Source organism: Eremomyces bilateralis (assembly GCF_010015585.1).
Source record: "Eremomyces bilateralis CBS 781.70 unplaced genomic scaffold P152scaffold_11, whole genome shotgun sequence".
Taxonomy (NCBI): Eukaryota; Fungi; Ascomycota; class Dothideomycetes; order Eremomycetales; family Eremomycetaceae; genus Eremomyces; species Eremomyces bilateralis.
Genome location: NW_022985077.1, coordinates 428,861 through 442,308, shown reverse-complemented (window position 1 = coordinate 442,308; position 13,448 = coordinate 428,861). Strand labels below are relative to the sequence as shown.

The 13,448-nt window shown below is 54.5% G+C and overlaps 6 protein-coding genes across 6 annotated transcripts; 3 read left to right on the top strand and 3 right to left on the bottom strand.

The window, feature by feature from the left end:
* Positions 1–15: 15 nt before the first annotated feature.
* P152DRAFT_449818 (HET-domain-containing protein) lies at positions 16–2,072 on the top strand (the record flags this gene model as incomplete). The annotated part of the gene is made up of 4 exons (XM_033678130.1): positions 16–52; positions 121–935; positions 1,055–1,504; positions 1,881–2,072. The coding sequence occupies 4 exons, from the start codon at positions 16–18 to the stop codon at positions 2,070–2,072; spliced, it is 1,494 nt and encodes a 497-aa protein (XP_033533663.1).
* Positions 2,073–2,167: 95 nt separating this feature from the next.
* Positions 2,168–5,744, bottom strand: P152DRAFT_417982 (peroxisomal multifunctional enzyme). The gene is made up of 4 exons (XM_033677098.1): positions 5,171–5,744; positions 4,847–5,074; positions 3,258–4,785; positions 2,168–3,171 (listed from the first exon to the last, which is right to left on the bottom strand). Exons 1-4 carry the CDS (start codon positions 5,327–5,329, stop codon positions 2,384–2,386), a joined length of 2,703 nt encoding a protein of 900 aa, XP_033533662.1. The 5' UTR covers positions 5,330–5,744; the 3' UTR covers positions 2,168–2,383.
* Positions 5,745–5,993: 249 nt separating this feature from the next.
* Positions 5,994–8,973, bottom strand: P152DRAFT_482583 (Peroxin-3-domain-containing protein). The gene is made up of 4 exons (XM_033681897.1): positions 8,360–8,973; positions 7,910–8,289; positions 7,458–7,854; positions 5,994–7,408 (listed from the first exon to the last, which is right to left on the bottom strand). The coding sequence occupies exons 1-4, from the start codon at positions 8,515–8,517 to the stop codon at positions 6,211–6,213; spliced, it is 2,133 nt and encodes a 710-aa protein (XP_033533661.1). The 5' UTR covers positions 8,518–8,973; the 3' UTR covers positions 5,994–6,210.
* A 433-nt stretch (positions 8,974–9,406) lies between these two features.
* On the top strand, positions 9,407–10,149 carry P152DRAFT_398081 (DUF1649-domain-containing protein; the record flags this gene model as incomplete). Its single annotated transcript, XM_033676441.1, has 3 exons — positions 9,407–9,488; positions 9,549–9,869; positions 9,956–10,149. The coding sequence occupies 3 exons, from the start codon at positions 9,407–9,409 to the stop codon at positions 10,147–10,149; spliced, it is 597 nt and encodes a 198-aa protein (XP_033533660.1).
* Positions 10,150–10,414: 265 nt separating this feature from the next.
* Positions 10,415–12,736, bottom strand: P152DRAFT_458982 (retrograde regulation protein 2). The gene is made up of 6 exons (XM_033679586.1): positions 12,538–12,736; positions 12,286–12,456; positions 11,839–12,173; positions 11,229–11,729; positions 10,990–11,159; positions 10,415–10,937 (listed from the first exon to the last, which is right to left on the bottom strand). Exons 1-6 carry the CDS (start codon positions 12,693–12,695, stop codon positions 10,791–10,793), a joined length of 1,482 nt encoding a protein of 493 aa, XP_033533659.1. The 5' UTR covers positions 12,696–12,736; the 3' UTR covers positions 10,415–10,790.
* An 84-nt stretch (positions 12,737–12,820) lies between these two features.
* On the top strand, positions 12,821–13,279 carry P152DRAFT_42364 (uncharacterized protein). Its single transcript, XM_033677212.1, has one exon. The coding sequence runs from the start codon at positions 12,947–12,949 to the stop codon at positions 13,196–13,198; it is 252 nt and encodes an 83-aa protein (XP_033533658.1). The 5' UTR covers positions 12,821–12,946; the 3' UTR covers positions 13,199–13,279.
* The last annotated feature ends 169 nt before the right edge of the window (positions 13,280–13,448 follow it).

Genomic DNA, 13,448 nt, shown 5'->3' with positions numbered 1-13,448 from the left:
ATCAGAGTAGGACTGATGGATTTTCTGGTCGTACCGCTAGATTCACAATGTGGTATGTTTTGTTACTGAGTGGAAACGTCCTTGGCTTGTCCGTCAGCTATACACTAACGTACTACGCAGCTCAACCAACTAATACTCTTGGTCCGCCAAACTTGGAGGTCGCCACGAATTTAGATAGCTGTACTGAATCCGAGGGGACGTTCAAGAAGATATCGAATTGGCTTACGGCATGCAATCCAACCGATCATCCCTACTGTGATCCTTCACTAGGCCCATTGACTCTTCCAAAGCGACTCCTCGACATCCGGATACCGGGTCGGGTTCGACTCCACTGTACCGATGACTTGGCAAAAATTGGTGATACTCTCACTGGAAAAACCGCATCCTCTTCATATGTCACTCTGAGTCATTGCTGGGGCAAAGTGATGCCGCTCGCTCTAACTATAGCCACTGAGCCGAGCCTGGCTGCCGGTGTGGAAGAGACAGGTTTACCCCAAACTTTCCGGGATGCCGTCGCTGTTGCCAGGAAATTTAGTGTCGACTACATATGGATCGACTCCCTCTGTATTCTACAGGACGATCCTGCGGACTGGCGTATAGAATCGCAGAAGATGGGCCATGTCTACGGTGGATCTTACTTTAACATTGCCGCAATGGGGGCAGCGAATTCTTCTCACGGCCTGTTCTTCCGACGCAGCACCTCAGTGCTACAGCCCTGTCATGTGAGCGTACCACGCACACACAGCTGGTTTGGGGAAAGCAGTGGCCCGAGGACGTGTCTTGTCTACGCGGACTCCTACTACAACATGGTCAAAGGGTTCGCCCCACTTCTCAAGCGAGGCTGGGTGGTTCAGGAACGATTTCTTAGCAGACGCTCGATTCATTTTGCTCGGCAACAGGTGTTCTGGGAGTGTTTCCACACATATGCCTGCGAGGTACTTCCACATGGAACCCCGATGGAACCGTTGGACGCGCACTATTATAAACGAACACACCTACGCCAGAGAAGAGCTCCACAGCTGAGAATTTTATTACCATCGGTGACCCTTGGCAGGATATCGTGAAACTCTTCACCGCATGTGCACTCACATACCAAAAGGACAAACTCCCTGCAGTTGCTGGGATCGCGTATTCTTTGGCTTCAGATGGGAGGCATGGCAGCTACCTCGCTGGACTGTGGACGGAGGGATTCTTCAGCGATTTATTACGGAGACCACACTTCCAATATAAGATCCAAAGGCAGGAGGTGTACCGCGCTCCAACTTGGTCCTGGGCTTCCCTTGACGGTCCTGTGATTTGGAGAGATATCGAGAACTTTGTCGTAGGGAGCACTCTACGACGTTTGGACGCTTCCGTTGTCGGCCTTCTCGTTCAACCCACTGGAGCGTCCGCCAGGGAGTATCATCGCCTTGGTTGCTTTCAAATGAAGCGGCCGGATCTGACGACGGAGGACTCTCCGGTCTTCTATGGGGTGGAACCACTCGCCGCGGAGCGATTCGGGACGGTACGGACGGTTGTAAAAAATGGGCATGCAAGATACATCTACACATTCACACTTGTGTAGTAGATCGAGAACATTGCGCAATTTGGAAGATCCAACTAAATTTTTTTTTTTCTACAGGCTGCTGTTCGTTACTGTCGGGGAGCCGGTGAACCGGTGGCCCTTAAAGGTTTGACCGATCTCAACCCCCTACCACTGCCAGGGATATGGGGGAGATAGCTCATCCCTCCATGGTAGTGTGCCTATTCGCAGCTGTAGAGATATGTGTCCTACCAGCACTATTGGACAGACACGCGGGGATGGACTCCGGATATACCTACCAGTCGATGACTCCGCATATCCCAAACTTAACGGGCAACTCGCACCTATCTACGCCTAGGTAGCGCCAGGGACATTCTCAGCGGTATGCGAGGCGTCAGCATTGTCGCGTCGGCACTCTCCATTTCGATTCTGGCACGAAGTCGAGCACCCTTACGTTGCTTCCTCAATTCCGTGTTTGGCCCATTGCCACGATAACTGCCTCTTTCCAATCTCCAGTCCCATATCCCAGCCCTCCCACCAAGTGCCATAGTGGTTGGGCGACTAGCAGACGCGGTTCATGACATCGAAGCATGGACTTGCGCTAAGAAGAGTTGAGACACATCACGAATGACGACACAGGCATGTAGAAATAAACGGTAGATTGGAGGAAAGAAGTGTGCAACTTTTTACAAGCTAACAGAAAGACGGCAAAGCTGGCTCAAAAACCACATATATGCCCAAGATAGATGTTCGACCAATAAGAGTACAACCGGAACCGCTTTCCTGCGCGTGTCTCATCTCCATGGTACATGGACGTCCGTCTTCACTTAACGCCCACCGGATCCTCTGATCCGTACCCACTTACAACTTCCCCTGTCCCCCAAGCAACTCTGCTCCCGCCGCCGAAATGCACAGCTTCCCCGTCTCCACCACCGTCGTCTGGAACACCACCTTCCCACCCTGCTTCCACATCTCCGTGCGCAGCGTCTGCCCAGGCAACACTGACCCGGCAAACCGCACCTTGATGTTCTTAAACGGTCCGTACGTCTGCAGGATATGCTTCCCGCTGATCCCGAAGAAGCATAGCCCGTGGAGGATCGGCACCTTGAACCCGCCGACTTTGCTAAACTCGGGGTCCACATGCAGCGGGTTGTAGTCGCCCGAGAGGCGGTAGAGCGCCGCTTGCTCCTCGGTGGTCTTTTCGGTGACGACCTTGTCAGCGGGGCGGGCGGGGGGCTTGTTGGCGGCGGTGGCGGGGCCGCGGTCGCGGCCCTTCTTGGCGCCGTTGAAGCCACCGGCGCCGCGGATGAAGACGGTGCTTTCGTTGTAGAAGACGTCTTTACCGGTGCGCTTGTCCTTGGTGGTGGAGCCAGAGACAACGACGCCGGCGTTGCCCTTATCGACGACCTCGACGAGATTGGGGTAACAGACGAGGTTGGCTTCGGTGGGGATGGGGAATTGGCGGATTTCGAGGAACTGTTCGCCGTGGAGGAGCATCATGGGGGAGAAGTTGGGGACGAGGTCTCCGATGCTGAAGGGGGAGACGGCGTTGAAAGGGGGAATGACGCCGAAGGTGGGAACGACTTGGAAGTTGTCGTTGTTTTCGTAGATGAGCGGGAGGTCGTCGCGCTTGGCGCCGATTCCGAGGTCTGGAGGTGAGAAATTAGTATACAGATATAAAACGGTTGAGGGAGAGGAGAGATGGGGTATGGGTGGCGGGTATGTAGCAACTTACTATAGAGGATGACATCCTTCTGCTCGTAATCGAACGGAGTTCCCTCAGCCTTCGCGGACAAAGCGTTCTTCTGCGCCTCCAGATACTCATTGGTCTCGCTCTCGCCGCTGTCACCCTTCGTCTTATTCGACATGTTCGCCATGATGCTGGCCAAGCCCGACTGCTGGTCATCCGGGTTATCCGCACGTTCGTCAAATGTGACGATCGGCTTCCAGAACTTCAACACCTCCTCGGGAGTCAGCTCCACGTCGATAGGGAACGCGTGTCCTCCGGTCCGCTGCCAGCGGGTTTGCGCCTGCCAGCCACTGCCGATCTCGTACAGCTTGCCGGTCGGCTCGGGGCACACGTCACTGCACAGCAACGCGACCATCGGCGCAACGTAGTCGGGCTTGAACGCCTGGACCATCTCCTCTGGCATGACGGTGGCGGTGAGCTGGGTGCCGGCGTTAGGGGCGACGGTGTTGACGAAGATGTTATACTTCGCACCCTCACGGGCAAGGGCGCGGGAGAAGCCGAGAATACCGCACTTCGCGGCGGCGTAGTTGCTCTGCCCGAAGTTGCCGTAGATGCCGGACGTGCTGGTGGTGTTGATGATGCGGCCGTATTTCTGCTTCAGCATGTGGGGCCAGGCGGCCTTGCTGACAGAGTAGGTGCCGCGCAGATGCACGTTCATGATCGGGTTCCACAGGTTGTCGTCCATGTTTGTGAATGCCTTGTCGCGCAGGATGCCGGCGTTGTTGATGAGGACATCAATGCGGCCGTAAGCTTCGATGGCGGACTTGACGACCGCGGGGCCGTCTTCGACGTTCGCCTTGTTGGGGACAGCCTCGCCGCCCAGAGCGCGAATCTCCTTGACGACATCGTCTGGATTGACGAGGTCATTGACGACGATCCTAGCGCCATATTTGGCGAAGAGCAAGCAGTATGCGCGACCAAGACCGGCACCACCTCCGGTGACGAGGACGACCTTACCCTTCAGGTCCACCTTAGGGCCCTGCTCGTTCGGCGGCAGCTTCTGCGCATTCTCGAGCAGCTCCAAGAAGTTGGCGGGGCCCTGCGGATGGTCGGCCTGGCTGAAATCGTTGACTTGATCCCATTTCTTCAGGATGGACTCAGGAGTGTACGTCTCTGGGTCGGCCTTCAGGAGCAAACCTTTGGAGCGCTCCCAGCGGATCTTGGCCATGTGGCCACCGCCAACCTCGAAGATGCTGCCAGTTTCGGTCTTGTTGGAGGAGTGGACGAGGTTGGCGACAAGGGGAACAACCCATTTGGGTTTGAGGACCGCGAGGACCTCTGGGGGCATGACGGTCTCGGTCATGCGGGATGCGGCAATCGGGGCGATGACGTTGGCAAAGATGTTATATTTGAAGCCCTCCTTGGCGAGGGTTTCGGTGAAACCGACCATGGCGAGTTTAGCCGCCGAGTAGTTGGTCTGTCCGAAGTTGCCGAAGAGACCGGCGGCGGACGCAGTGTTGATGATGCGGCCATACTTCTGTTTCCTGAAATGGGGCCACGCGGCATGAGCACACTATTGAGTGGACATTAGTTTCCGCTGTTTTTCGTCCATCTATCTCTAGAGTGCCACGTACCTTGTATGAACCAGTTACATGGACCTTCATAATCAGATCCCAATCCTCATCCTTGATATTCTTAAAGCTGATATCTCGCAAGATACCAGCGTTGTTAATCAGGATGTCTATCCTGCCGAACGCCTGAATGGCAGTATCGATGATCTTCTCTCCGAACTCGACGCTGTCGTAGTTGGCGACGGCCTTTCCGCCCGCCGCCTTGATCTCATCAACAACGACATCGGCAGCCTATACACAAAACCCGGTCAGTCCGCTACTCGTCACATGTCATGTACCGACCCATCCTGTCTGGAATGCGGGATGGAGACGAGACTCCGGACGTACCTTGTTTGAGGCGCCCTCACCCTTGAACGTGCCGCCCAGATCGTTCACGACGACATTTGCGCCCCTTGAGCCGAAGAAGGTGGCGTACGCCTTTCCGAGGCCACCACCGGCGCCCGTAACGACGACGGTCTGGCCGTCATACCTCAGCTGATCAGCCATGATGTGGGATGTGGAAGTATACTGGATTCAACCAAAAGTTGTAGCCCAGAACACCGAGCTCACAATGAAAGGGATGAAGGAGGAGGACGATGATGGAGGAGTGAGGAGCTAAAAGGTTGATGCGAAAAGGAGGAAGTTGATTCAAATGGGGAGAGAAACAACCGGACACCCGAGCTATCGAGGTTTAATACATATGCCTGTGCCAAATGCCTGTGCTGAGAGTCTCGGGGATGGTCGGTGATCCGATGGAAGTAGGCTAAGCGGATTGATTGAGCTCGTGATTAACCAGAGGCCAGAACCGCGCAACAACCAATTCCGAGTACCGCAGTGGGTATTCCGCGATGCTAGGTGCTAAGGTAGATAATAGCGGCTGTTAGTTGTTTGGGAGGGATAGTGGGCGTGCAAGAGATCCCGAGGTAAGTTTTCTAGGGCGGGAGACGTCGAACCCGAATCCGATGCCGACGTCACTGGGGAAAATCTGTCACGTGGTGGGTCATTTGTCTTACTTGTCTCATGTTGTGGTCGCACCTCGAGAAATGCAAATTCACATGTGAAGATGAATCGCGTGCCTTTCCAGATGAACGTCTCTTCCACGTGACCATCCATCTCAATTCATCTTCCTACCAAGAGCCCGTCCCTGTGGTAGTATTCAGATGGGATGGAGGAAATAGTTCAAGGAAAAGTAACAAATCAAGCAAAGGTCTGCCAGTAGTATAGTTGTATGGTGTCTATGATACAAGTGTAGTCAACAGAGGAGTCGGATATAGCCCTAGAGCCAATCCACTGGCTAAACCGTGGAGTGACTCGTAGATAGATATCGTCGATAGATATCCCTCAAGTTTACTTCGAGCTAGGAATCGGAAAAAGGAGGTCATCACTCTTTACTGCTTGCCTTCGATACCTTCCACTTTCACCTCCTGTTCCTCCTTACCCGCGTCGTGTTTATCCACCACGTGCACTTCCCTCTCCGTCTCCTCCTCCTTGTCCACAACCACTGGCTCCACGTTCTTGACCTCCTGTTCCACCTCTTCCGGCTTGGTCACGACCTCAGGTTCTAACTCCTCTGGTTTGGTCACGACTTCAGGTTCCACCTGAGGCTTGGCCACGATCTCTGGTTCCACTTCCTCAGGCTGCTCCACGACCTCAGGCTCCACCTCTTCAGGCTTCTCCACGACCTCAGGTCCCACCTCCTTCTCAACTAGGACTGGCACCTCTTCCTCCTTCGCCACCAGTGCTTCTTCCTTCGCCAACGGGATCACTTCCTCGCTCGCCATCGTCGCCTTCCCCCACGCCGCCTCAAACCCACTCTCCGCACCCACCATACTCTCCTCTCCACCCACCACCTCCTCCGGTTCCACTTCCACAATCTCCTCCACCTCTCCCCTCCTCTCATCCCCAACACCACCTCCAACCATCCCCCAAATCCCCGTCCCCGCCGTACTCGGCCGACTCTCCACCCCACCGGGCACCTCCAACCTCTCCACCCGTCCAACCACATCCCCCTCCGGCGCCGCCTCCGCTACCTCATACTCGAAGTTCGACGAATACACCACCGCTGCGAACGCCTCCAACTCGCGCACCGCCTCCATCGCCGCCAAATACTCATTTGACCCGGGCGCCTGCGTCCCCGCCTCACTCACCCCGGTCAACGCGCCCGCAAGCCCGAGACCCTGATCCGCACCGACGCCGCCGACATCGCCCGCGCCGATGGCGTGCGCCTGCCGCAGGTAGACGGGCAAGGTGCTTGCGATCTTGGTCTTCGCGTTGGCGGGGTCGACGAGCTCGACGATGCGCTCGGCGGAGGCGGAGACGGGGGGGATGCGGAAGGCTTGGGGAGCGATTTTGTTGTGGGTGAGGTGGGTGAAGCCGGCGTCGAGGAGTTGGGTGAGGACAGAGGAGAAAGGGGGGGAGTCGATGAGGTCGGAGGTTTCGTCGAGGAGGCGGCGGAGGGAGGGGGAGATGAGGGGGGTGGAAGCAGTGGTAGTGGGGGAGGAGGAGGGGGAGATCATCCCGGACTCGTGGAGGAGGTAGGCTTCGTGGGAGGGTGGGGGGAGGAGAAAGGGGAGCCATTTTTTGGTTCTAGGGGGGGTTAGTCAAGGTTCGGATTGTGGTGATGAGAGTTGCATACCTTCTTTCTTCCTCGGTGGCACCCTCAACCTTCTTCCGGACTTCGATGGTCAATTCGGACAGTTTTTGCAATGTGATGTCTTCTCTTAGGTTGACAGGTCCGAAGACCTCGGTCACGGCGGAAATGACCGTTTCCATGAGATCCTTGCATCCTTTATGCAGCAGCCACCAGCTGAACGATAGGTATTTTCGGTTGGTCTCGAAGTCGTTGCCATATGCCCGCTCGAAATTGTCGTCATCGTTGTCTTCGAGTGTAATCCGCGGTTCTGGTCGTTGAGGAGCGGCTAGCGATACCACGCTGGCAAGGTAGTTTCTCCTTCCGAGCAGGTTCAATTGAATCCGCGTTAGAAGCGTCAAAAGCGCCAGAGTATAGAGGAGAGTAAATGATCTAGCAATCGCTGTACACAGCAAATTAGTTTTCTCTCCCTTCCATATCCAGTGACGGAATCTTACAGTTTACTTTCATGTCCCCCCACAGCTGCAACTTGCTCTTCTTCGACCTCAGCGGCTGCGGCGGGATTTCCCGCCCCTCCACACCGTCCCCTATGCTCTGCTCCAGCTGGCTGGTATGCATGAAGCTCTCGCTCCCAGACGGCAGGCTTCCTCGCGCATCATCATCCGTCGTACTGCCCGGCCCGGATAGGATCCCAACCGACGACGCCGCCTCGGATCCCGCGCCGCTTCTCGCGATGCGCTCCGATTTCTGCTTCTGCAACTCCGCGAGCGTGTCTTCGACGGGGAGCGCTTCCAGGATGTTTTCGGTAGCGGTGGGGAGGATGGCGAGGACTGTGAAGGAGCAGTCTTCCTGGTTTTGCTGGAAACGTCTTCGAAGGCTGGGATGGATGTTAGACCGAGTGCACTCCACGATCATCACTACGGGAGAGTAGATATGGGAGAACGCACTTCTCCTTGGCGATCCGGTCATCGCTCATCCGCTGTCTCGCCTCCATGAGTTTGGATACGACATATTGCCCGGCTAGATAACCTGCGCCGAGCACGCCAGCGCCGATGGCGAGGTTCGCGCGATTGCGCTTGAACCAGCGACGGGTAGCTCCTAACATGTTTTCTCTTTCCTTGCAAACGATATGATGAAGGGATTCACAGCATCGGTTGTGGTGGCGAGGGCAATGGCCCAACTGTGGTGATAGGAAGTGACGGAGAGAGATTGGGAGGTGAGTAGGGTATGGTGCAATCAGCCAGAAGTCAAACGAAGACTGATTACTGATTGTCTAGTTGAACCACAAGAAGATCACAAGTTATCGCGTGTAACGAATCCGCAAATGTATTCTGATGGGAAACCAAGATTCGATTGGAGCTCCCCGGTCCCGGCTACGATGGACACGCTAGCATCGCTGGCACCGAGGCAGCCGAGAGAGATTGGGGATTGGATGACGATGGCAGGTAATTAGGGTATGATTAACTGGGATTCGCATGGAGGTACATACATGTGCAATAGACATCTCCATAGCCACCTGGACAATAGGATGGGAGAAATGGAGAGAGTATTCGTGTGGATGGGTGGCTGGATGAGAGCACCAAAGAATGGATTCAGCTTCTACTGTCTTCTCGAGAGCCGTCTACATGCTATGATTATTCATTAGCTAACTTAGCATATCTATTAACTATGTAGCTAGCCTTTAGAATAATAGTGATCTAGTTCCTATCATTTTAACAATTTCCTATCTGGTGAGTGGTGGCTGATACACCCCTCTTCCTTTTCCCACCTCCCACTTTGTCCACCACCCCGACTCCGTAGTCCCTCCACTCTCCCCTCTACAACTCACAAGTGAATATCTATCTATCACTTCGCATGATAAAGTCCCCTGATTTGATGCTGTGACTCGTTCTGTTCTCCTCGATCCAACCCATGGACCCCTTCCTTTATCTGCATACCTGTACTCTCCCCTTCAGCTAGGTGGAGATAAAGACCTACAGAAGATTATCCATACCATGGAACCACAACGGCCAACAGCTCCCCAATACACCTTAGATGTCTTCGCCGATCCGACCTGCGTAAAAGATGTCTGCAAAGGTCCCGAATTCCCCAACTCTCCCTCTCCCTCCTGGTATATATGGTACTAACTCCCCCCAGCCATCCTCCACACCATCTTCTTCCACCGCTACTTCACCCCCATAGCCCCCCTCACCCGCGACCTCCTCGATCTCACCCTCCCCGCCATCGACGACGTCGACCTCGAGACCCAAATCGACCAGCGTGCCGCCGCGCTCGTGCGGGAAATCGACACCGCCGACTCCGCGGGCGGCTCCGCGTCGCGCGGCCGCGGGCAGCTAGCAATCTTGTTCTACGAGAAGCGGAGGCGGAAGGCGTTTTTCTTCGGGAAGAACGAGGAGGAGATCTGTTGGGAGCGGTGGATTTTGGACGTGACGGTGGGAACACCGCGGACGGAGACGGGTAGGTTCGATCGCAAACGTCCTTGGGATTACCTGTGTGCAAACGAAATGGCGCAAGACGGAGAGCTGATGTTTCGAGTTACGCAGATCGGATTAAGGTTCGGAAAGCAATGGAGAAGTCCCTGCAGAAGACCGCGATGAAGATTGTCAATATTGTCAATCGGGATAAAGATCATATTCCGCCCATCACGACCACGGAATCGAATCCGTTCCCGTACCAGATTTTGGTGAACCCGAAGAGCGACGGATGGAGTCAGCGGATGGGCATTTTCCAATCATGAGCATGGCGGAGCGCTTGTGGCTACGGAATACGGAGTGCGGAGTGCATGCTCGCGAATCGCTATCCTTCAACAGGATTCGTGATGTGCAAGCGCTTGGCCCAGGAGATGTGAAAGGTCACCCTAATACTGAATGGATCTGATCTACAGTTGTTTGTGTTCTGGCGTTTAGGAGCCTCGGAGGAATTTGTGTCATGATACCCCATCACGAATTCAATAGAATTGTCCACAAGTCAGTGCGCTGGCAAGTTTAACGTAAGTTTATTCCTTTCTGTGTCACTGTTCCTTGACCCGTCGTGTCCTAAGCATTATATTTATACCAGTCGCCTAGCCTAGTATATGTCTTATTTCTCTTCCATTCCAACAAAAGATAATCCTATCTCATATATCACGGGGTAATACCAGTTCGCTAGCCCCTCGTTCACTACTGTGCCCGCCCTGACCTTCTTATTCCTTATCCATCACCAATTCATTAGACCTGTCCCCAAAGTCCATGTGCTAGCAAGTTAAACGTAAGTTCATTCCTTTATGTATCGGTCCGTGCCCTGACCGTCATGCCCTAAGTGCTATATTCTTACCAGTCGCCTAGTCTGCTATGTCTCATCTCCATACCATTCCAACGAAAGACAATCCTATTTCACGCATCACGGGGTATAATACCAGTTCGTCATACCCTCGTTCAACACTACACCCGCCCTGGCCTTCTTATTCCTGAAATAGAAGTACACATCCATGATCGCGATCAGGACGCAGCTTGCAATCGAGATACCCATGGTGGTCCAGATGCCGGTCTATCCCCCCGTTAGCATCATTTCGATCCAGGGATAGTTGCTGAACACTTACATGATAGTCCGGCGACTCGGATGCCATGAATGCTACACTGGCGATGATTCCTCCGACTCCACCGCCAATAATGCACGTCGCCGATGCGACCGCCCGCTTCGAATGCGACGTGATGTTGTTCGCCTGGAAGGTGAGGACGGCAGGTACGCAGTACTGCAGGAACCCGATGCCTAATGCCGACACCGTTAGCATCACCGATCGACACCCACACTGTTTCGAGTGGCGAAAAAATCACTTACCCAAGAATGCACCAAAATATCTCGCCCCGGTATTCTTCGCAAACGCCGTTATCAGCATCCCCACCGCTGTCAGGATCTGATGAACCGCGATCACCGGCCCACGGATCCGGTACCGATCACTCAACCACCCTGACGCAAACGTGATAAACGCCGCCAGGATGTAGGGGGGTGCGCTCATCAGCTGGCTCTTCGAGGTGCTAAATCCCATGCCCTGCTTAAGGATGATAGGCAGAAAGTATGCGTACGCGTACCCAGGTAGCGTCGAACTCATCAGGTTAAAGGCCCAGATGTAGAGCTTCCAGTCCTTCAGGTGGTGGAGGATTTTGCGTAGGGTGATCTCATCTTCGACCGCGTCGCCACGGTCGGCGTCGAGGCGGTCGAGGGCGAATTTCTTCTGCACGGGGGTGAGGAAGTTGCCGGATTTGGAGGGGAAGTCGAGAATGATGAACCACCCGAGGAGACAGACCGCGCAGGTGATGGCACCTTCGACGATGAAGATCCCTGTGGATGTTCGGTCAGTATGAAATCCGGTCAAAACGTACCAGTGTGGGATAGAAGAGAAAGGGAACAATAGGGAAGAGAAGGGCAACAATTGGCAAAAAGGACTTACAACTCCACCCGTTTAATCCCTGTTTCCCTTTCAACAGCGTCAACACGTACGCAAAAATGTTGCTAAACCCGCTCGCGAGCACGCTCAGGATCCAGAAGCCCGCTAGCCGCTTGCCGACCTCGAACCGTGTATACCAGCAGGAAATCAGGTACGTGCAGCCGGGCAAGAAGCCGCCCTCCATGATACCGAGCAGCGCACGGCAAACCGCCATGGCTCCCCAACTCTTGGTGAACCCCATGCCGATGAGGATTGCGCCGAACGATCCGCCGAGGAAGGCGAGCCAGTTGGCGGCGCCGGCTTTGGGGAGGATGAGATTGGAGGGGATTTCAAAGACGCTGTTCGACGGGATTAGTGGTGGTTTCTACTGATTACGAAGAGTCGGGTGTTGTTCCGAAAATAATTTTGAGGGCTGGATGGGATGGGGACTGAATGTGATGGGGAGCGTACATGTATGCCACGAAGAAGACCATCACGATCACGGTGTATCGATCACCGACATCGAGACCCAGATCGGTCTCCATGCCCGCCACCATGGCAAGACCCAAGTTCGTCCGGTCAACAAGCGAGATCGAGTACATGAGTCCCAAGATCGGGAGAAGCCGCAGATCAATCTTCCGTCTATTCCATTCTTTGGTTAGCCACTTGGTCTATCTAAGTCGTTCTTTTCTAGAGTCGAGAGCGAGATGTGGACCGACTTACATCGTTGCCTTCTGCTCCGTCTCGGTCAACTCTGTCACCACGACCCTCTCATCGGGCGAAGAGAGACCGCCCTTCTCTAATTCCTCAATGTGCCCGTCGTGTGCTTTCTCATGGCTGCTAGAGCGAGAGTCGGCGGTGCTGATTGGCTCGGGCGCCATTGTCTCAAGATATGTTTTCTAATACAGTACGATCACTGTCAAAGAAAAAATGAGAAGGAGACACAACAATAGACTCTAGGATATGGATAATAAAAAGGAACACAACCACAACGACGGGACTCAACAGACAAGGTGGGAGATATGGGGAGTTTATATTTTGACGCGGCTGCAGCGGTAGACCATTCATCTCATCCGAGCGTGTCTGGTAATAAGTCCGTCTCTTCTCGATATCTGGGGATAACCTTGAGATAATGGGAATGCCCCGGTATTCCCACTTCATTCCCACTTCATTCCCACTTCATTCCCACTTTATTCCCCCCTATTCCCTTCTATTCCCATCTATTCCCACACGGCTGACGAGCAGGTTTCGAGACCATCAGCAAGTTTCTCCATCACCCCCACATTCGTTGGTTTCCCCAGAAGGGCCGGTGCCAACGAACTCACCGAAGTGGGGCCAGATTTTGCCGGTGACAATGGAGGGATGGAGATTGGTCACGGTCTAGACCGGCGAGGGCGGCGAAGCAGGCGAACAGGTTGGTGCATGCAGGTCATATTTCCCACGAGGTCGCTAAATTCTAGGAGCGTGGGCGGCGGGACGGGAGTTCGCAGTGTGGAGGGGCAACTGGGCGATGTTGCTCCGACCTTGACGTCGGTCGCGGGGGATGATCACGAGTCGAGCGGATATGCGTGGCCTTGAGTCTCATCTAATCTGGCGGGAATAAGGGTGGCGACTGGCGAAGTTGATTCATAGTT

Coding starts and splice junctions, on each gene's coding strand:
- P152DRAFT_417982 (XM_033677098.1), bottom strand. CDS start 5,329: ATGGCTGATCAGCTGAGGTATGACGGCCAGACCGTCGTCGTTACGGGC. Junction 5,075..5,170: donor GTGAGGGCGCCTCAAACAAG/GTACGTCCGGAG, acceptor TTTTGTGTATAG/GCTGCCGATGTCGTTGTTGA. Junction 3,172..3,257: donor GAAGGATGTCATCCTCTATA/GTAAGTTGCTAC, acceptor TCTCACCTCCAG/ACCTCGGAATCGGCGCCAAG.
- P152DRAFT_482583 (XM_033681897.1), bottom strand. CDS start 8,517: ATGTTAGGAGCTACCCGTCGCTGGTTCAAGCGCAATCGCGCGAACCTC. Junction 8,290..8,359: donor GACCGGATCGCCAAGGAGAA/GTGCGTTCTCCC, acceptor CATCCATCCCAG/CCTTCGAAGACGTTTCCAGC. Junction 7,855..7,909: donor GGGGGACATGAAAGTAAACT/GTAAGATTCCGT, acceptor TGCTGTGTACAG/CGATTGCTAGATCATTTACT.
- P152DRAFT_458982 (XM_033679586.1), bottom strand. CDS start 12,695: ATGGCGCCCGAGCCAATCAGCACCGCCGACTCTCGCTCTAGCAGCCAT. Junction 12,174..12,285: donor GTCTTCTTCGTGGCATACAT/GTACGCTCCCCA, acceptor CCCGTCGAACAG/CGTCTTTGAAATCCCCTCCA. Junction 10,938..10,989: donor CCGAGTCGCCGGACTATCAT/GTAAGTGTTCAG, acceptor ACGGGGGGATAG/ACCGGCATCTGGACCACCAT.
- P152DRAFT_42364 (XM_033677212.1), top strand. CDS start 12,947: ATGGGAATGCCCCGGTATTCCCACTTCATTCCCACTTCATTCCCACTT.